At 39.2% G+C, this 21,511-nt stretch overlaps 1 protein-coding gene across 1 annotated transcript; it reads right to left on the bottom strand.

Annotated features, from left to right (window-relative positions):
- Positions 1-432: 432 nt before the first annotated feature.
- On the bottom strand, positions 433-20,963 carry dipk1ab (divergent protein kinase domain 1Ab). Its single transcript, XM_072439228.1, has 5 exons — positions 20,827-20,963; positions 3,828-3,956; positions 3,570-3,677; positions 1,972-2,142; positions 433-1,456 (listed from the first exon to the last, which is right to left on the bottom strand). Exons 1-5 carry the CDS (start codon positions 20,878-20,880, stop codon positions 644-646), a joined length of 1,275 nt encoding a protein of 424 aa, XP_072295329.1. The 5' UTR covers positions 20,881-20,963; the 3' UTR covers positions 433-643.
- Between the last annotated feature and the right edge of the window lie 548 nt (positions 20,964-21,511).

The following is a 21,511-nucleotide window of genomic DNA, read 5'->3' as shown; positions in this document are numbered from 1 at the left end:
TAGTTTCTACTAAATGCACAACTGAGAATTTATTACATAAGACCTGAAAAGCACTGGTTGAGGAAGTAACATTGGTACTAAACATTGACACCCTAGCTTCTCCAATGTGAAAGGTGGTTGAGGAAAAGTTTTACTTTAAGCAGAAAGAAAAAGGTGTCAGCTGGCACTTCAATGTCTAAATCTAATTTTTTCAACTAAAGGCATAGGAGGAAGACTTATGCCAGGCAGGACCCCCGCAGCAAACATCAAATGGATGTCTAATATCAATATAAAATTAGGTTATTTGTGTTCTGTTGCATCATCTGACTTAATTTGATCAGAACTGAACAGTTTTCAATTCTCAATTCATTCAAGATGAAATCATGTGACTCCCTTTGGAAACCACTGCTCGTAAGTGAAGGAAGCATTGGACCGATTAAGGCAAGAATCCATCTTTTCTCATTTTAAAAATTGCACAAGTAATACATAAACCTTATATGTCTCTAATATATAGATATAAACTGGCATTCTTAAATTAATTTACTAAAGTTAAAATATACTAAAATAGGCCTTTGTAAGGAAACAAACAGTTGGTACATGTTACACAGTGGTTACAAGTCTCTGACCCTGGAAAACATGGGACAAGAATGTGCAAAATATTTCATTAGGAGTCTTTAGTGTGTGAGATTTTCTTCCACAAAAGCGTTTTAAGGTTGTTGAGGATCAGCGAGTGCTCGATCTCCATTTGTTCAGTGGTTCCTTTGAGAGCAATGCAGGCGTACAGTTGCTTTTCCAGCTCTTCTTTCACATCTGATGGCACTCCTCTAAGTACATAGTCTTTAAGTGCTTCGCAAGCTTTGGCTAAATTTGGTCTTGCTATATCTGTGGTGCACCTATGCTTAGTTAGATCACAAGAGGTCACACAGTCTGTTCCATACACGCAATCATTGTCATTATCACACCTCTGCTGTCTTATACTTTCTTGGAAAATATTTTCTGGCACAATGTAGCGAGCGTCTATCACCTTAAAATCGTGTCTTTCGTTGTAGCCAAAAGCGCCGGAGCTCACGTCGCACATTAAAAAGCTGCCAAAGTTTCCATGGAAGACATCCTCAACTAATTCGAGCAAACCTATTGAGATTTTGGCCTTGTGCGGCCACGATGGGGTGAACCACTGATCCATGCGTCTGCGCAGACCTGTGGGAATCCAGACTTCAAAAAGCCAAGGTAAAGTGATGCCGTATAAGGGGGAGTATGGGACCTTTTCCATAACGTACAAGTCTCCGCAGAAGCCCAGTAACTTTGGCGTGTGTTCGCGGTCTTGCAGGACCAAAGCCAGGAGGAATTCGTTGAGTTGGAGGAGGGCCCAGGTGGAGCGTGCCTCAGGGAGCGAGATGTGCCCGTCCTTGTTCGTGTCGGCGATGGAGAGGACTTGGGTTGCCAGGTCCGAGAGGTTGGCCTGGTCCCCGACTTTGGCCTGAGGAGGTGCATTGAAAATACTCAAATAAGTGCATAGGTTCATCATCATTGTTTTGTGTCATTATATTGCTCATAGTTATAACATAAGTAAATCATCATTCAACAGTTTGTTCATTGTAAACTGCAATATTCATCTAAAACGGGTTAATAATATAAACAAGTTTATAGTGATATTTTAACGTAACAAGAAGCACATTTTATTTACAAAAAGAGTCATTGTGACATTTTCTATGCTCTCACAGCTAAGTATGGAGGCGTGGATAAGATTGGACAAGATTAAAAGCTTATGAAAGTTGATAAAGCAGAATATGTCCCCTTTAACAGATTCAAACCTTCACAGGCCAGGGTTATTTGACTCAAGCAGCCACAGAGAATTGCTTGATCAAACTTAACTATTCAGTGTTGATGCAGTAGCGAAGTGGCTTATTTATCACATTTAACCTACAATGAGGTGAATTGATTGAACCATGACATCACAAATCCACATTTCAAACTAATGCAGCGTCTCCAAACCTTGAGGTTGTTGTAGATCATCTCTCTGAACTTCTCCACTGAGGTGCCTTTGGGCGGCGTGTCGAAGGATGCGACCTCTCTCCTCGGCTCGTTTCCTAGGTCGTATCGAGGAGCATCGTCCAGCTGACACTTGATCACTGCGTCCAGGTCGGCCCAGCTGCCCGAGTACACCTGCAGGTAACCACAGGTGAGGCCCCTCCTACTTTCTGCTCAAATGCAGGGATGTACTCTCACTCATCTGTGCTTTTTGAAGTATGTTATTTTCTTTTTCTTTTTTTGTGAGTGGCCATCTTTGCCTTAACTTAAATTAGGGCTGCTAAATTATTAACAATTATAATAATTATTTTAAACAATTCTAACAGTTACTTGTATACTGTCAGAATGAACCTGTAGTCCTAATAAAAATAATGTTTGTGACACTTAATAGCATAATGAAACCTCCTTAAATCAATTTAACTTGCATTTATTACATGTTTTCCATTCGTTTTATGTTCTGGTGTCAATTTTAAATATAGGTTTAATTAATGAACCAAATAATTTACAAACTATCAACCGAATTATTCCAAAAATGAGTTTAAGAACACAATAGATGGGTGGCTTTTTAATTGTCAGATTCAAAATGAAACGCTTAATCGTCACATTTTTTTTAAATTTTCCCTGCGTAAATTAGAAAAATGTCTTTGATCCAGGTTTCGAGACATCTAATAGAACATATAATTCTGAACAGAGGGTAATTCATTTTTTTTTTCCATAACAGCATTGAAACGAGTAATAACTGAAATCACAATTAAAAATCAAATTAATGCGATTCTGTGATTGGTTAGACAGTTACAGACTAATTTGGACTATTTCTTATTGTAGCATAAAGACTGGCTAAGCAAATGAGTGAGTAAAAATACAGGTTGCTCCGGCCGCATTGAAGATGGGGTCAAACGCAGAGAGCATATCTCTCCATGGGAACAATACAGTTTAAACTTAAGATAAGATAAGATAATCCTTTATTGTCCCACATGGGGAACCTTAGGCTACAGGGAATAGGGCTTGATAAAAGACAGTTGCATTAGCATAACTGTGTTGGGCCACATCAATATTTTAAATAAAACACCAATGGTTGTTTATCAATCTCATCAAACCAATTCTTATCAAGGGCTGGGAATAGTGATGGTGGGCAGGGCATTATTTGTTGAGGATTGGCTCCAAAAACCTGCAATATTAATCTCATGCCTTAAAGTACTTATATCTGACAACCATCATGCCTTTGGAGTTGAATACTAGCACCACTTTCTAAGGCTATTGTGAAAAGGTCATTTACTTTTTGTTGATTTATTCTGAAAAAGTAGACTTGAACTTTGTGCCAATCATTTTTAGTTTTGTTTTTCAGTCATTACAGTTACAGTTAAACAGCTAATTCTACCACATAATTCTCACCTGTCTCAGCTCAGTTTAAACTAAAAGGATTCTAGAATGTAGTAATGTCACATGAAAACATCTATTGTAAAAACGCATTTACTAAATTCATTAAATGACTAAAAACTGATTGTGACAATGTTTTATATACAGTAAATGAATAACTTGCTGTGAGGATTAAATTTAGTTACCTGGCTGTTGGGTTTGGCCGTGAAACACTTTCCCAGATACAGAGTGTCTTTCTCACACAGACTGCTGCAGGCCGAGCCATCAATCACGCCCTTTCTGTATTTGTCACACTACACCATAAAAAACACCAAGAAGATTATTTCATAAAACAGTTCTCAAGTCAAAGTCATGTATAGACCACTACTTCATTTCTGAAAAAAGCACAATTTAAATCCTCATATTATGTTATACTTTAATTTATTAGGGAATAAAGTACTCACAATAAAGTTTTTGCAGTCGTGCCCCCTGCAGAGCTCTGTGTAGGACGAATACTCCACATAGACAATCCAGCTGCCCACAAACACAGCGAGCCATGAGAAGAACAGGTACTTCATGTGCAAGTACCGGGCCTGGGGGCACAGACACAGCACACCGTGACTATTCATATAAAAATAGTTGGAATAGTTGTACCGAGCGCTCTCGACATTTGTGGAACTAGTGACCGTTCAAGTCAGATACACAGGTCGTAGAATTATCCAGAGGTTCAACAAGGGCCGAGCTGCAGGCGCCTTTAGTGCAGTCATTTTAGAGGGTGCAAAATGATAAAAAATGAAGCTGTTAAAATAATTCACATACATCGTGTTTGAGTAATCCTGTACGGAGTCTCGAGGCCTCAGAGAATTCCTGTTTTCACCTACCCCTTATCCCCGCTCACCTCCCTGTACTTAAATTGTGATTATTTGAAAAAGTAAGACGCTGAGTCATACATAAAAGGTTCTAAAGTGTCTTTTAACAATAAAAACATGTAATTGACAATCTGTTGACTGTTACAGTGAAATGTCAGGTGCGGAGGTGGAGCTTATCAGTTCTGCAGTTTTGAACAGGAAGTCAATGGACCTGTTTCTATTGCTATTGCTGTTTTAGGTCAATATTGCGTTTTAGAATAGAATGTAAATGGTTGATCTGCTTATGTTATAGTTCAATACTAAGTACCCGAAAAAAAGCATATTATGTCTCCTTTAAACCTTCACTGGCATGTTTATTTACACAGGTAGACATTTTGATCCTAAATGGTACCAACATGATTTGATAACATAAAAAACAATTACTCAATCTCTTTTATTCCCAGCTGACTTGACAATCTGCAGTGTGACTGAGGTGTTACCGGTCATTGTTAGCACTTTTCACCAAGTTGTCCACAAAGCTATTTACTCTGCTGCGTGATTATAATGTCCCATATTTTAGAATGTATTTTAATTAAGTCTATAGTTACATAAATGAGCCGAATAATGCATGCAGTTATGTCAGTGCCAACAAAAAGGTGAAATACATTTGGCTCTTATTGTCTATATCTGCAAAACGTTTCCCTCCTCTGAATTAACACCAAAGACCCTACATTGACAAACATAGTATTACATTATAATCCCTTATTGAATTCTGTTATGACAGTTTGCAATGTAATATAGCATCATTAGGAAGTCTGAACCAAAAAAAAACTTAATCCGTTACATGTTGAGAATGAGGGCAATTTAATGTAGAAAAAGAACCCTAGATAAAATCACCAATGATTTAGTTACACACCATTTATAACTCTAATTAAATTGGGGCCATCTTGGTTCCTCTCTAAATTTGGGTTCCTCAGTCCTCGTCTTTGAAGAGTTTTACTTATGGAAACGTCACTGCGGACTTCACCTAAATTCACTCACTTCAAACAGAACTCTCTCTGCAGCGGAAACAACCTGACATAATTAGAACTGAACACAGTGAACACAAGTATATATGAAAAAGATTCAAGATTTTTTTTTTTTTCCTCCTTTCTTTTTTTGATTTTTTACATTCAAACAAATGCACATTATCATCATAGCAGTATGAGCATATAAAATACCCAGAAATACGCAAGTAGAAGCCCCATGTTGTAAATATTATTATGAACAAAATTCTGCTTTATCAATTCTTCACAAAGTAAGACTATAGAACAAAATAGTATACACATTGAATCTATTAAGCTTGAATGCTATTGAAGCCTTCATGATAGCTGTAGTACATGTGGAATGTTATGACTGGCAGCGAGAGGAATGTATTATCAATAATACTTTCGGGTAAATGAGATTAGACAAGATGATACAGTGATATATGGATCAGGTCTGAAAGCATTTTGTCTGTGGTGCAAAAAGTATTTACAGCTATATGTGAACTACATTACAACACCATCTACATGTCTTCAAGTAGAAGACATTGACTTGGGCAAGGTAAGGTTTGCTTGTACTCTTACATTGCAAAAATGTAATATGTATAGGTTAAAAAATAATACTTATCCTCGTTTCAGTTTTGTCTAGTTTTCAGGTCATGGTTTCCAAGTTTCCAAGTTCTAACTTATCTACATTTTATGTTTATGTGACATATGTGCATTTCTTAGTTGCTAGTTTGAACAACTATATGTAACTAATCGTAATCATATTTTGATCATTGTAACCGTTATCTGGACAACACAATTAAAAAAACAAAGAAACTGCAGCAGTATGAAATCAAAATGTCAAAAAGTGTAAAAGATTTCACATTTTCATCAATAAATTAATTCATAAATATTATCAATCTAGAAACCTTCAGTCACTATATTTTAACCTTCATTTGTTTGATAATGTATTTCAAAACTCTCCATTTTCAATAGAAATAATTGGTTGACAGTCCTACTACTAAAGTAACAGCCCTAGTAATTTAGGTGAAACAGCTCACAAAATCGGAATTTCAGTTATTTTTAATATGACATTTTCTGCTGGATCTGAAGAAAAATAATGTATTATTTTGAGTAGTTCAGAGCTAAAAGCAGGGTTATAAATGAAAGGGTCTGGAGGTTGCAGAAGTGGGAGTCCATCACTGTCAGACGCTCTGTGCAAAAAACATTTAGAACTTGGAAAGTGGTGCACTAATGTTTTTCAATACAGGGCCATTGCATTATAGATCTACACAAGCTGTAAGGGGAAATGAGACAGAGAAGACTGAAGTATTGCTCTGTTGTTCTTGTTGCTGCTGTTGTTGTTGTTGTTGTTGTAGTTGTAGAAAAGTCGACCACAAATACTGTTTATTGTTAATTAAAGCTATTTAGAGCGCACGAGGGAAATAGTGGACAGTGTCTCAATTAGTTGCTAATTGATACACAGCTTAATTGGTTCTGGAAAGCATTTTAAACCTTCAATTCATATTATACGATATAGCAGTGGTGGAAAGTAATGAAGTACAAAAGTAAAAGTTCTCTTTTAAGGTATCTGTACATTACTTGAGTATATTTAATAGTGGATAATTTTTATTTTCTACTTCACAACACTGGAATTTCCCCATTGTGGGACAAATAAAGGTTATCTTATATTATCTTACAAAAAAATATTGAAAGTTTTTTTCTATGGTTTTAGACCTGCTGAAATGGCTGAGGGGTTTATTTTTTAGCATGTTTAAGGACACTTGTCTGGCCTACTTTTTTTCAGTTCAAGCCCCGGCTTTGAGAAAACAAGCTGAGCTTCAATATATAATTTATTTCTATATACGTCCACCACCAAGACCCATTTCTCTCAAATATGGTTCACAAATCTTTCAATATCTGTCTTACTGTGCAATTTATATTAATAATCCATCCCACCTCACAGGTGTGTTATATGAAGATGGTGATGAGACGGTATGAATATTGCACAGGTGTGCCTTAGGCTGGCCACATTAAAAGGCCACTTTGAAATTGTTCTTTATTGGGTCTGGGTGGGTCAGAAAACCTGTCAGTATCTGATATGGGGCCATTCATCCACAACCATCAGCTCATGTTGCAGAATGTAGTAATACCACAGATTACAAGGATCTTTAATACATTCCTGGAAGGTGAAAACATCCCAGTTCTTGCATGGTCAGCATACATGTCATTTACTGAGCTTCTAATGACCACAATCAGGACATTCCAGCATATTTTAAGATCAGAATTCGATGCTTTAATAGTTCTAAAAAAAACTGTGTGAAATACTTTCAATTTTAAAGGTATACTTAGATGCTTTCACTTTGCTTGAGTATGTATTTTCTCTTGTGACTGTACTTTTACATAAAGCCCAAGTACGTACACTTTTAGAGGACATGCCTGAGATGGCTAATCGTGGCAGTAAAGGCAACTTCTGAAGAACCTAATTAACTGCATAGCCTAATCTTTTCAGTAAATTATATATTATTGGTAGCATGCACAGCTTCTCTTCCTGTCTGCATTTTATTGTGGAGTTGTCCAACAGGTGAACAGGTTTCTAAACAATGTTGAAGAGCGTGTGCACTTGAATCCAAAATGCAGTATGTTAGTATTGCACGTTCTCACACTTTCCTACAGATAAATACATGTCTTTTCCTCCTTCTTGGCCTTGATCTCCAGTCCCCTGCTGTGTGTTTGCCAGCAGGAGTTCACGCCTACGTAGTCCTCCTAGTCTATGTCAATATGGAGCGCTTTCTCACACACAATGTCCTATCCAACAGTACTCCTCACAATTTTGCACAATAGACAATCCAACTTGTTATGCAACACCCAAATGCTCACAGCTTAAGATCTCCTGACACAATTAACAGCATTTCAAGAGTTATTGCGAATTGCTCTTTAGTCTAAAACAGTGGTTTTCAAACGTTTCACTCCAAGTACCATCTAAGGAAATATAAGACACTATTCTATTTTTAAACAAGGGAAAAATAAACCAGATCTAATTTAGTATAATATTAACAATAGCACATTCTGTGATATACAGATAATACTATTCAAACTACCTTATGCCACTGATACAATAACTCTAAATCATGATAATCCCAAAAAGGTTAGTGTGGATAAGGAGTCTTTCAAGTTACTTATTCAATCAAACCACAAGCTCAAACCTTATATTTCTACAAATAAAAACACAATTTCCCCACTAGCAAAGGCACGCACGATAAATATTCAGCCAAAAAATAATGTTTCAGCTATTATTTATTGAAAATGATAAGTTGATATAGTAATTATCATGAAATACTTATATAATAGTGTAATAAAATAATGAAACTTAATGTGAATTAAATTGACTCTGTAGAACTGTAAAAGGATCCACAGACCACCTGAAAGAGCTTTCCACAGATTGAGAACCAACCTGAAATTGATATTATTAAATAATGGCCAATTGTGGATCTTGGAGAGAAATAGCCAATCATAACAATCATAGCCTTTTTACGTAATAGATGTTTGAAATTTATTGCATCCAAAATACTACAGATTATATGAAATTATATACATTTCTTTCAAAATGTTTCTCTCTCAAGAGCTCAGCTAAAACCCCAAAATGCCGTGTAAAGGAAAGGAAATTCTTAATGTAAAGTTGTATTTTTTTACACAAAGCCACGGATCGGTGCATTGTGTAAAATAATAAAACCCATCGGTCCATTGTTGACTGGTTGGTCACATAAACATGCTTTACATCACATTTTAGCTACAAGACTTTTACCTCATTCTCCACTTGAGTAAACGGAATCTATGCTCAACCGGAAGTGCAAATACAACAGAAGTCCCAATTCATAGTCAAAAGAGTTCATTCAATTCATGCGCACTTCCGCTTGAGTTCTCAAATTGGCGAAAAATCGTCCATTACGCCTTTAACATACCCTGCAGAAAAAAGGCATTTAAGTTCCAGGAGCTTTCCATTCGCTTAATTGGTCCCTGGGAACACTGTATGACTCTTGACATTGCCAATAGTGTTACATCCCCCTACGTTTAGTAATCAATATCAATCCATCTATATATTTCCTTAGTAATGAAGCAAACTTCATTGCTTGCTTCTTTTTTCTAATGCCATGACTTGTCAGAACCAAGTATTTGCAGAGCACTTTTCTCCATATTCTTTTTTTATTTTTTTTTTATTTATCGATTCACTTACAAATCTGACCATACAAACTCGCGGCTTTAACAGCAATGACCACAAAACTAAGTGCCTGGCCTATACCTCCTATAGATTTTTCCCCCTTGCCTAGATGAGCAAGTAAAATGTAGCAAGCTTTATGGAAATCATCCTGGCCCAACAAATGCATAGCTGTTTTTTTTTTTTGCAATCGATAGCACTGTGGTTATTATTTCCATGCATCTATGGGGTTATATTATTGAAGAAGTAGAAGAAGCAGGGTTATCCAAACACACATAATGAGTTGGTATCGATCGTGGCAGCCATGACAGCTATTAATTATTGGCTTGAGTGGGAGCTGTGGCCGCGCGCTGATGCTGAGGTGGGCGGAAAACAAAAGCGCTCTGTCTCAAAACAACCCACACACCTGTTAGTCTGTCTGACCCTGCAAAGAGGTGGAGGAAGAGTCGATGTGTAAGCGTTAGCTTTGGTAAAAGAGTGTGACAAAATTGTGTGTTATATACTGCCAAAAGATGTAATAACACAGTCTCTTTACTCTTCAATTCAATTTGTATATGGTAAGAACAGAAATTTACATAATATTGTGATATTTACATAATATTGTGAAATTTACATAAGGTTGTTTAAGATATGCTAAATTTGAATATTAAATTAGAATCACTTATGTTATATAAATGTTACAAAAATAGCTGACTTAAAAAAATAAGAAAACAAAACTTTGAAACAAGAGTATAAGGTGATATCTTAACTTGCACTTTTGTGATTCATTTTACAGACATTTAACATTTGTCTGACATTTAAACTAATTTACTAATACTTTTAAAGATGTATTAACACACGTCGCTGACTATCACTGTCAGGATACTCCAGAAAATGTGCGAGATATTCATCCATCGATATAAGATAAGATATTCCTTTATTGTCCCACATGGGGAAATTTCATTGGTGCAACTCAGGTAGATACAAAGGTAGATACAGAAGAAAAGAACAGATCACTTATAGGAAGTCTGAAAAACACTTTCAGTAGAAGATCTCCTATAAACAAAAACTCCCATAGACACAACCTCCCATTACCCAACAAGGGATGGAGGGGAAAAAATAATAAAGATAAAAATAAATAAATAAATACATAAATACCATTGCATGTGTAATTGCACATGAATATTTTTCACGACGGCACATGGATTGCAGATGAATTTCACAGTAATTGCACATGAATCACAACAGTAATTGCACATATGACGGAATTGCACATGGTTAAGTCAGTATTGCACATGTTCAGGACTAACAGTGTTTGTTATAAAGTCTGACAGCAGCAGGAAGGAAAGACCTGCGAAACCTTTCCTTCACACAGCGAGGGTGAATCAGTCTCTCACTGAAGCTGCTCTCCAGAGCGGACAGAGTGTCCTGCAGGGGGCGACACTCATGGTCCAGCATAGATGTGAAGGACGGAGCTGGACTTCTTGATGACTTTGTCCAGCTTCCTCCTCTCCCTCTCTGTGATGCTGCTCCAGCAGGCCACAGGAGCTGATGCCACCACAGAGTCATAGAAGGTCTTCAGGAGTGGCCCTGTCACTCCAAAAGACCCGAGTCTCCTCAGGAGGTAGAGCCGACTCTGGCTCTTCCTGTACAGTGCGTGTTATGAGTCCAGTCCAGTTTGTGGTTCAGATGAACACCCAGGTACTTGTATGAGTCCACTCTCTCAATGTCCCGTCCCTGGATGTTCACTGGTGAGGGGGCAGTGGGGTGGCGTCTGCGGAAATCTACCACCATCTCCTTGGTCTTCCCCGCGTTGATGAGGAGGTGGTTCCGCTGACACCAGTCCACAAAGTCCTGCGCCAGTCCTCTGTACTCCGCGTCATCGTCGTCCGTGATGAGTCCGATGATGGCAGAGTCATCAGAGAACTTCTGCAGGACACAGCTGTCCGTGTCATGTCTGAAATTTGCAGTATAAAGGGTGAAGAGAAAGGGCGCGAGGACAGTGCCCTGGGGCGCCCCCACACTGCAGGTCCTGGGGTCAGACACACAGTCGCTCTCACAAACTGGGGTCGGTCTGTGAGGTAGTCCAGGATCCACTCTGCCAGGTCATACTCCACACCAGCACCATATCGCCCCCTCCTAAGCAGTAGTATTTCAGCTAAGAAGGAATTTACAGGTGTTCTGTTCAATTATTTTGTGCCATGAGATGTATATAAGTATTATATATAGTATTATTTATCATTATTATATTTTCTCTCAGCCGTAGTGAAATTCAGAACATGGTTGCTTTGTTCAATGCACAATGTATTTACCCCTGAACTAGAAAATCCAGTGTTGTGATCGGGCCATGTAAATGTATCATTACGAGAAAGAAAGAATTGATTACTTTCTCTTTATTAATTAAGGCATGTTTTGTGTCTTCTTGAAGGTCGTTTTTGTGAGCTTTTTACCATGTTTCAATGCTGTTTCAATGCTGTTTTCTTACCATTAATGTGCTCAAAGTCGTATTTTTCGACCTAATTCATGCATGTTTGAGTAATCCAGTCCTGCATTTGCTAATTACTCTTTTATCCACTCCCTATCCCCATCCAATTTCCTGCACTTACTTGCAAATGTTTGGAAAAACTCCCAATCATACAAATGCACAAAATCTTCAGATGATGATGATTCTTCACAAATAAAAACACAGAAATTAAAGTTTTCAACAGGAGGTCAAAGGCCTATTACAATATATTGAACACAAGGTACTTCTAATATCGGCATTCATAAATAGGACAAATTTATTTGAAATCAACAAAGCAATATTTAGAAACTCTTGTAATCGCTGCTGGAAAACCTGACTATAAAGATGAATAACAACCCCGGCGCTGATCAGGAGCCCTTATGTTTCCACTCGACACTTGTTTGTTGCAATATGTCTTCATCCATTATGTATGATTATAAAGCCACCCCTCAGAGGGCACTGGTAATGGGCTGCACCCGAGATATGTGGAAACAAAAGACTGGAGAGGTCTGGAGTCTGCTGGAGAATAAAGCAACGCAATTTCATACTTTGAAGCTTAAACATTTCTTTGAATATTATTTTAGTGATTGAACACCTCGGAACCCGGTGAACTTGAACTCATTTAACATTAAAGCGCCTCTATTTCTTGTCTCTACGTATTCGTAACCTGTTGGCACAACTGAAATATACGGATAGGCTGTTCTGGAAATGTTGGATATTGTACAGAATAGAGCTAAGTACATGAACATGCACGGCAGTAAGTCAGACCTGTTCCCAGTGCATGTTGGACTCCGCCAGGGCTGCCCTTTGTCACCGGTTCTGTTCATAATTTTTATGGACAGAATTTCTAGGCGCAGTCAGGGGTCGGAGGGTGTCCGGTTTGGGGACCACAGGATTCCATCTCTGCTGTTTGCAGACGATGTTGTCCTGATGGCTCCATCAAATCCGGACCTGCAACATGCACTGGGACGGTTTGCAGCCGAGTGTGAAGCGGCTGGGATGAGAATCAGCACAAAATCGAGTCATAGGTCTTTAAAAGTAAGTCAAGTCGAGTCATAGGTCTTTAATAGTAAGTCAAGTCGAGTCATAGGTCTTTAATAGTAAGTCAAGTCGAGTCATAGGTCTTTGACAAGTAAGTCAAGTCGAGTCATGTGTCTTTAAAGTAAGTCAAGTCGAGTCATATGTCTTTAAAAGTAAGTCAAGTCGAGTCATAGGTCTTTGACTAGAGACGAGTTCATCTGGGAAGACTGGATATTTCTGAATGAAATCTTTGGACAATACAAGGTCAATTGACTTCAAATAAAAGCTGTTTTCTGTAAAGGTAATAAGCGTGGATTAATTGGATGAATAAGGATGACCTTTTTCACATTCTTTCCGGAGAGACAACAAAGTGTATGCATGTTGTTCATAAAAGTTATTTAACGCTGTAATAGTTTTAAATTCCAAAAGCCCCACGTGATTTGGGAATAGAACCCAGGACCCTCTTGTTTTGAGGTGAATGCCACTTAACCACAAGACAACTGGATACACTGCCAATGTTTCGTAGGTGGAGTAGTCTGTTTTACCATAGAGATTTGCATTTTCATTGGCTCTTGGCCCACTAATACATTTCCATTTTTGCCCTCTAAGGGAAAACTTTTGGCTGCCCCTGAAAGCTTTTGTCTTTGGAACATTTGAAATAACATAATATAATTCAAACAGAGGTGAGTCACTACTGTCCAGATAAGAACTGAATACCAGCGGCTGATTCAGATCAAGGGACTGACCACAAGAATAAAGAAGACAGTGAGGACATGTCCCCATTGAGTCAACAGCTAAGTCTGTCAAGACTCATAACCATTAGTGTCATTCAATAATAATCTCTGAAATGAATGGCAAGAGAAGCAGAAACAAGTGAGTAAGGGATCCACAAACAGCAAGAAGGGCTTATGTTTAGATCGCAACTGTCCAGAGTCTATAAAGTACTTGCATATACAAGAAATCCTAAAAGTGGTTCAGAAACCTTTCAAACTCAGTGCTAGGTGTGAGCGGTATTGACAAAAAATAATATATATATTTTTTGCATTAACTCTATAACAATAGAAATATTCACAATGCACCAGGAATGTGCAAAAAATGTACCTGTGAATGTCTTAATGTTTAAGTATCGCACCAAACGCATTGACCAATAAATTAACCACAAAAGTGCTAAAATATCACTTTGTGAGATTATACTAGATGTTTCTGTTTCTGTCTCTGTCTGTCTGTCTTTTTGAGGACATTTTTAATAGTTAATTATAGGCTACATTTTAGATAATCTAATTGTGCATATCACCAAAACAACATTTGCAATGTTATATATGTTTCAATATATAGATAGACCTTCAATGCTGCAGAAATCTTTCTGTACCCTTCCCCAGATCTGATCCTTGATACAATCCTGTCTATGAGGTCTACAGAAAATTCCTTGTACTTCATGGCTTTGGTTTGTGCTGTCATGCACTGTTAACTTAGGGACTTCATATAGACGGGTGTGTGCTTTTCCAAATCATGTCCAATCAACTACATTTACCACAGGTAAATCCAGTTCTAGAAGCATCTAAAGGATGATTAGTGGAAAAACTGTACTTGATGTACTTGAGCTTAATTTTGAGTTCACGGCAAATACTGTGAATACCTACCTGTACATGTGATTTTTTTAGTTTTTATTAAATTTGCAAATAGTTCAAACAACCTTCACTTCTTCCGAAGAGGAAGCAGAGACTGAGGACTTGGAGGCCGACTCCTCAGTGGCAGGGTTCCGGGGGTGGATGAAATCCATCCTTAAGTCTCTGGATGTTGTAGGACTGTCTTGGTTGACACGTCTCTGCAACATCGCGTGGTGGGCATGGACAGCGCCTCTAGACTGGCTGACTGGGGTGGTGGTCCCTTAGTTCAAGAAGGGGTACCGCAGGGTGTCTTCCAATTACAGAGGGATCACACTCCTCAGCCTCCCAGGTAAGGTCTACTCCAGGGTACTGGAGAGGAGAATCTGACCGATAGTCGAACCTCAAATTCAAGGGGAGCAGAGCGGTTTTTGTCCTGGTTGTGAACACTGGACCAGCTCTATACTCTCCATCGGGTGCTCGAGGGTTCATGGGAGTTTGTCCAACCAGTCCACATGTGCTTTGCGGATCTGGAGAAGGCTATCAACTGTGTCCCTCATGGTTACCTTGGGGCGGTGCTCCGGGAGTATGGGGTCCGGGGCCCTTTGTTCTGGGTTCTGTTCACTGTTTTTATGGACAGAATTTCTAGGCGCAGTCAGGAGTTGGAGGGTGTCCATTTTGGGGATCACAGGATCTCATCTCTGCTGTTTGCAGATGATATTGTCCATCGAACCTGCAACATGCACTGGGACGGTTTGCAGCCGAGTGTGAAGCAGTTGGTATGAAGAGCAGCACCTTCAAACCCGAGGCGAAGGATCTCAAGTGGAAAAAGGTGGAGGAGTTCAAGTATCTTGGGGTATCTTGTTAACGAGTGAGGGAAGAATGGAGCGAGAGACTGACAGGTGGATTGGTGCAGCATCTGCAGTGATGCGGTAGCTGAAAAGAACAGTTAAAGAAGGAGCTGAGTCAAAAGGCAAAGCTCTTGATTTACAAGTCAATCTAGGTTCCTACCCTCTCCGATGGTTAAGAGTTTTGGTTAATGACCAAAAGGACAAGATTGTGGATACAACTGATCGAAATGAGTTTCGTCCGCAGCTTGGCCCCCTTAGAAATAAGCTAAGGAGCTCGGTCACACAGGAGGAGCTCGGAGTAGAGCCGATGCTCCTCCGCGTTGAGAGGAGCCAGCTGAGGTGGCTTGGGCATCTGTTCTGGATGCCTCCTGGACGCCTCCCTGGGATGGATGGATTCTTTCTTTCATGTTGTAACATAACAAAATGTGGAAAAGTGAATACTTTCTGGATGCACTGTGTGGGCCAACCAATCTTTACATACCACTACAGAACAAAACAGATTATTTGCCGCAGATTCCAATTGCTATGATTGACAAACTTTTTTTGACTCCTTCATTTATCTATTTTATGTTAATGTTTCCAGGTTATATTTCTAACTATTTTATACAAACTGAATTGATCACACTATAACTAACCTATTGGCTATTGTTACAGATACCTACAATACCTTTTCTGATCCTTATACGTCCGATGGTTTGCCTGTGCTCTGTTCCAATGTGGATGACAGACACTTGAAGCTGTCAGTGGGAGGGAGAGGTGGCCTAGAAAACATTGAGCTGGTGGCAGTCCTTGGGGAACACTCGGTCGCTTCTGTTTTCACTGAATCTGACAGCTCTGTGTGAAACGCCAAGGCCTGCTACTGTCCAGACACAGTGAGAATAAACACCTACGACTGTTTTAGCCTACATGCAAGATAAAGGAAGGGAAGGTAAGTGGGAAGGTAAGTGGGAAATGAATGGTAAATGGTAAGTGTTTTTTTTATCGTATACAAACTAAATAAAATGATACAGCATATACAATGGTTTTGTGTGGTATAGTTTTGTTTGGTATGGTTTTATGCACATTGACCATTAATGTAGAGGATTTTTCAGTACTTTGTATTGAATAAAAACATAAATCAGAATTTTTCATTTTGTTCATACAATATTGATCTAAAGCGATAAGTTGATTGACTTCCTGTTCAAAACTGTAAAAATAAATAGCTCTACCACCGAGTCACTGACTACTGCACTCATTTATGGTATTTTTGTTAACTGTGAAGATTATAATGAAACTCCCTTATCTAATCTGATTATAATATTACACAATAAATGTATATATACACAATAATATTACAATCACAAATTATGAATAAAATTGTGACACTCATGACAGAGAAACTAGCTCTGGGGACATGGAGCGTTTCCTCGCAGGGTTGGAAAGAGCCTGAGCTTGTGCGGGAGGCGGAGCGTTACTGACTAGATATAGGCCTCACCTCCACGCACAGTTTGGGCTCTGGAACTAATCTTCTCGAATGGGGCACAGCACAGCTGCCAGTGGCTCGGTGGTGCGTTCGGATGGGGACATGTTTCTCACTGTTGTGTCGGCCTACGGGCCAAACCACGGTGCAGAATACCCGGCCTTCTTGGAGTCCCTGGGATGGGTACTGGATAATGTACCGACCAGGGACTACCTTGTTCTACTGTGGGTCTTCAACCCCCACGTGACATTGACACCTGGAGACAGGTGATCGGTAAGATCGGCCTCAATCGATCTGAACCCGAGTTATTGGGGTTCTGTGCAAGTCACAGTTTGTCCATGACACCATGTTCAAGCACAACGCTATCTGTCAGTGCATGTGGCTCCAGATAGGCCGAAAAGTTGATGATTGACTTTGTTGTCGTGTCATCTGACCTCCAGCTGCGTGTCCTAAACGCAACACAGAGCCGATCACCACTTGGTTGTGAGTTGGATGGGACTGTCTCTTGGCTGGCCTTGTGATCCCCCGGAGGAGCTGGAGGAAGTGCCTAGGATGGGTGAAGTCTGGGAATCCCTGCTTAGACTGGTGCTCCCGCAACCCGGCCCCGGATAAGTGGAAGAAGATTGATGGATAGTCCTTGGTGCAGACCTGGTTTGGTCTTGCAGTGTTGCCACAACGTGCTGGACAACACTAGTGTGCCTTTGAAATGTTGTTATTTTCAATTACGTTAATTCACATTGAATTTAATATTTTACCATTTTGGAGTGTGTGATTAACTCCTGAACCAGCTGACAATGCAAAACAATCAAACCAAGTAGAAAGAATCAGAAACAGGCTTTTTATTCTCTTAATGGTGTAATTTGGTAATGTTTTAGGAGGTGATGTGTCGCAGAATCTTTTTTAACCTAAAGTCTGCAGCAGCTTAAAAAAACTGGTGTAATGCATTGTTTAGGCTTGAAATCACAAGTTTATAAATTATATATCGGGCTTGGCTTTTCTGAGAATCCATTGAGGAACTGCCTCCAAATGTCTTTTCTATCGTCACATTTATGCTAAAAAGGAACACTGAGGATTCTGAGAAAGTCACTGTGGATTTCACCTGAATTCACTCATATCAAGCTGAAGTCTCTCAACAGTGAAACACATAGTCATATCTGACTACTGAAGTGAAAATGCAGAAGTTTCAGTTGGAGATTTTAATTGTAGTTACGGTACTCATTCTGGCTCATTTATACCGAAAGATAGCACACTGATAATGAATGTGTTTTTGTGTGAAACAGGGGCCAATGGCACAGATTTGCAGCCTTGCTTCAGTTGGTCTACTCAAGGGCAGCTGTGTAACCCCTCATGGCTAACGCCGATACAGGAATTCTAAAATTTCAAGGCCATTACAGTAAGCTCAGCTGATATTTTTGGGTCAATGTGTAGGACCAATTTTTATAATTTTCCCCAAATGATCTGATTTCAAATTACTACAATAAATACTGTCCATACTTTGCACTGCTCTGCATAATAAAAGTATAATGAATAAGATACTAACAATATAAACTCTTCATCCACGACATCCACGACTCTGTGGAGCTGTGTAATCACATGTTGTGCAGTGTCCTCTTTGCTATCTTTACTGTATTGAAAATGTGAAAAACAGAACTAGTTGGTTTTAAATCATCGCTGTACTTTCTACTCAGTAAAAGTACTTTCTATTGTGTTAGGGGTTCATTTTGATTGTTTCTGGAAGCATTTCACTCTTTAATAGTTATCAAAAGTCAGGGTATAATACTTAAACTTTTTACTCTAAAAGTACAATTTTACACATGAACTTTATTACTTTTACTCTAGTAGATTTTCATATGCAATGCTTTTACTTGAGCAATTGTTTTGCTCCTGTACTGTGTACTTTTACTTAGGTAACAAAATTGAGTACTACTTCCACCACAGAATTGCAGGTGCAGTAAGACTTTGGAGCCCAGTAAGGGACATGTTAGACAGATGATGAGTTAGGCCAAGTGAAAAATAAAAATATGAAATAATTGTACAATTATTCAAATTTCCTGCTTTGCAGAGAATAGCACTCTCAAAAAATAGATGCAAAGAGTGCATACTGGAATCATTTTCACCCAAAAAGATGCTTTTAAAATAGCCGATAGCCGATATACTAAAAAGTGAAAATATCTGCCTGATATATTGGCCAAACAATATATCGGCCAATCTCTAATGCACACTATTGTAACACGCCTTTAACCTTCTGTAAAAGCGTTTTATGAGATAATGATAAATAGTTCCTCTACACTACAGGCCCTGCTTTCTGTCTGTGGACAAGCCCAGTGATAATATATCAAATGATCAGATTTGTCCTGATCAGGTAACAACATTTGAATTTCAAATTGACTTGACTAAAGCACACTTTATCACGGGGATTCCAATGGCTTCCTCCTGCTGTCCAAAGACTCAGTCAAATGAGTCCATCTATGTTAAGTGATACAGTAGTAAGCTGCTGTCAGACATGCAGTTGCTGTTGTTTTTTTGCAATTTAGAGCAAGAGGCATAAAAAAGAGGGCATTGGTGAATACATTGAAAGACGGCTGTGCCAAAAAACCCTGAGACGGGAACAGGAAAACAACAAGACCTGGTTTTCCATGATCTAGACCCAAAGCAGGGCACTGTCCTGTCCCTCTTTAAGTCCTGGTTAAAGACTCACAACGTAGAACTGTCACTTTTAGGATTTGAGATTTTCTGATTAATTAATAAATGTACTATGATACATTTACTTGTCTTTAGAGTCCTATTTTTTCTTTTTGTTGTTTTTTGTTGTAGTAATATTAAATATTAAAAGCTAAATAAACATTGATTGATGATTTTCAACCAATATTTCATAAATATGTTGTAAATACTTGTGCGCAGCGTAGAGCTGTAGTCGACTAAGAAAAAAACTGGGTTGATCGATTGGGGGCATAGGGTGTCATACTCATACTCAAACTTATCACTTATCTCTATGATTTGACCGTATTTGTATAAAAAGCGTACTAAAAACAATGTAATTACAGGAGAGCAAGCAATTACAAATATTTAAAAAGACAAGTACTAGTAAATAGTGTATATATCAGTAAAATGGCGGATACAACTCACAATTCACTCCGAAACCACCAGATCAGTGATTTGCAAACTGCGGTACATACCAGTCCCTCATGTGGTACGTGGATTCCTCTGCAGTTCAAATATTTGTTTACGCGTCAGTGAATTTTATCCAAATTTTGTCCTCCTTTGAATTAGTCCAAGCGTGTTGTTTTAGTCCTGGTTTTACATATAGTTTAGATCTAGAATAATCCGGTTATAGACCTGCTTTAGATTGGGTGGTACTCGGAATGACAACTATTTACTAAGGTGGTACTTGATGTACTGTAGATACAAATATGTTTTTTTTTAAAATAGTCGACTCATACACATTTTGGTCAAGATAATATTAACCATTGAATGACCCTGGTGCAGTGAAGCGCAAATAACAAGAAAAGTTATGATAAGTTTTAGATAAAGCCTTGACGATGCTCTCCGTGCATTTGGCCATGCAGCTGCTGCATCACGGATGGGGTTGCCATGGAAACGAGCCTGGGGAGGTGAGGGGTCTATTCCTGACGAGCATCAAGTGACTTTGTGAGAGAGGGTAGTCTACATGGAGGCTAAATAAAGACCAAAAAAGGCAACACGTAAATGGACGTAAACATTGCACGTGCAGCACACCATTGGACAAGCTATTCTAGTCTATCTGATCACCACATGTGCGTTAAATGCATATGGAAGTTACTAAATTATAGATTAAACAAAAATGAATGAAAGTGCTCAAAAATCGAAGCCGTGATGTGATTAAAACGCACACAGCGTGAGGGATACTTGATCCAAAAGCGTTGCGCACTTGTATGCCGATCATCATAACTAGACTTTTTCCCCATCCCGGAGAGAAGAGGGATTTCCCGCCGCTTACCTGCACGTACAACGGTTTCCTGAACACCCCCCACGGAACCGGAGCTCTTGCCATGGCGAAACCTGGCGCATCTCACACCAGCTGCACGAATCGGAATGCAAAATCTACATGAGTGCGTGGACCATGGGGCCACTTCTCCTTTGCACACTTCCCCGGACTACGATTCAACGATGAAACGGTCCACGGCAGCGGTGCATTCAGTCCTCTGTGCGCCGCTGGTTGCTGTGAGCGTGAGGAGAGAAGGCAGGCACTCTGGAGCTGCTGGAGACTGCAGGAGGAGACGATGATATCCTCCGTGAGCGCCTCTGGAGAGTCTGACCAATGAGAGGCGAGGAGGGGCCACGGAGGGACCGGCACTGGCTGCACTGAGTCATGTTTTCTGGCGCGCTCTGGGACGTGCTGGTGTGTGGGTCAGGCAGGTGGGGGTTAAGTACAAGAGATTATAGATGCTTATGACAGGAAGGAAGCATGATTTGACTTACTTGGCTGCTTATAGAATTGTTGCTGTGAGAGTATGTAGTTTCACATAGATATGACAACAGGTGGCCTAACAAGACAATATGTAGACTATACACCGTCTATTATTTTTGTATAGCCTGCAATCTAATCGACCTTAATGTGTAGTAATAATTCCCTCATCTGCCATTCTGCCTGTGTCCTTTAATTCCCTTCAATAAATATTTTG

Source organism: Eucyclogobius newberryi, unplaced genomic scaffold (assembly GCF_026437365.1).
Source record: "Eucyclogobius newberryi isolate DKJ021-1_F unplaced genomic scaffold, fEucNew1.0.hap1 SCAF_9, whole genome shotgun sequence".
Taxonomy (NCBI): Eukaryota; Metazoa; Chordata; class Actinopteri; order Gobiiformes; family Gobiidae; genus Eucyclogobius; species Eucyclogobius newberryi.
Note: the sequence above shows the minus strand (reverse complement) of the source record. Positions and strands in the feature narration are given on the sequence as shown.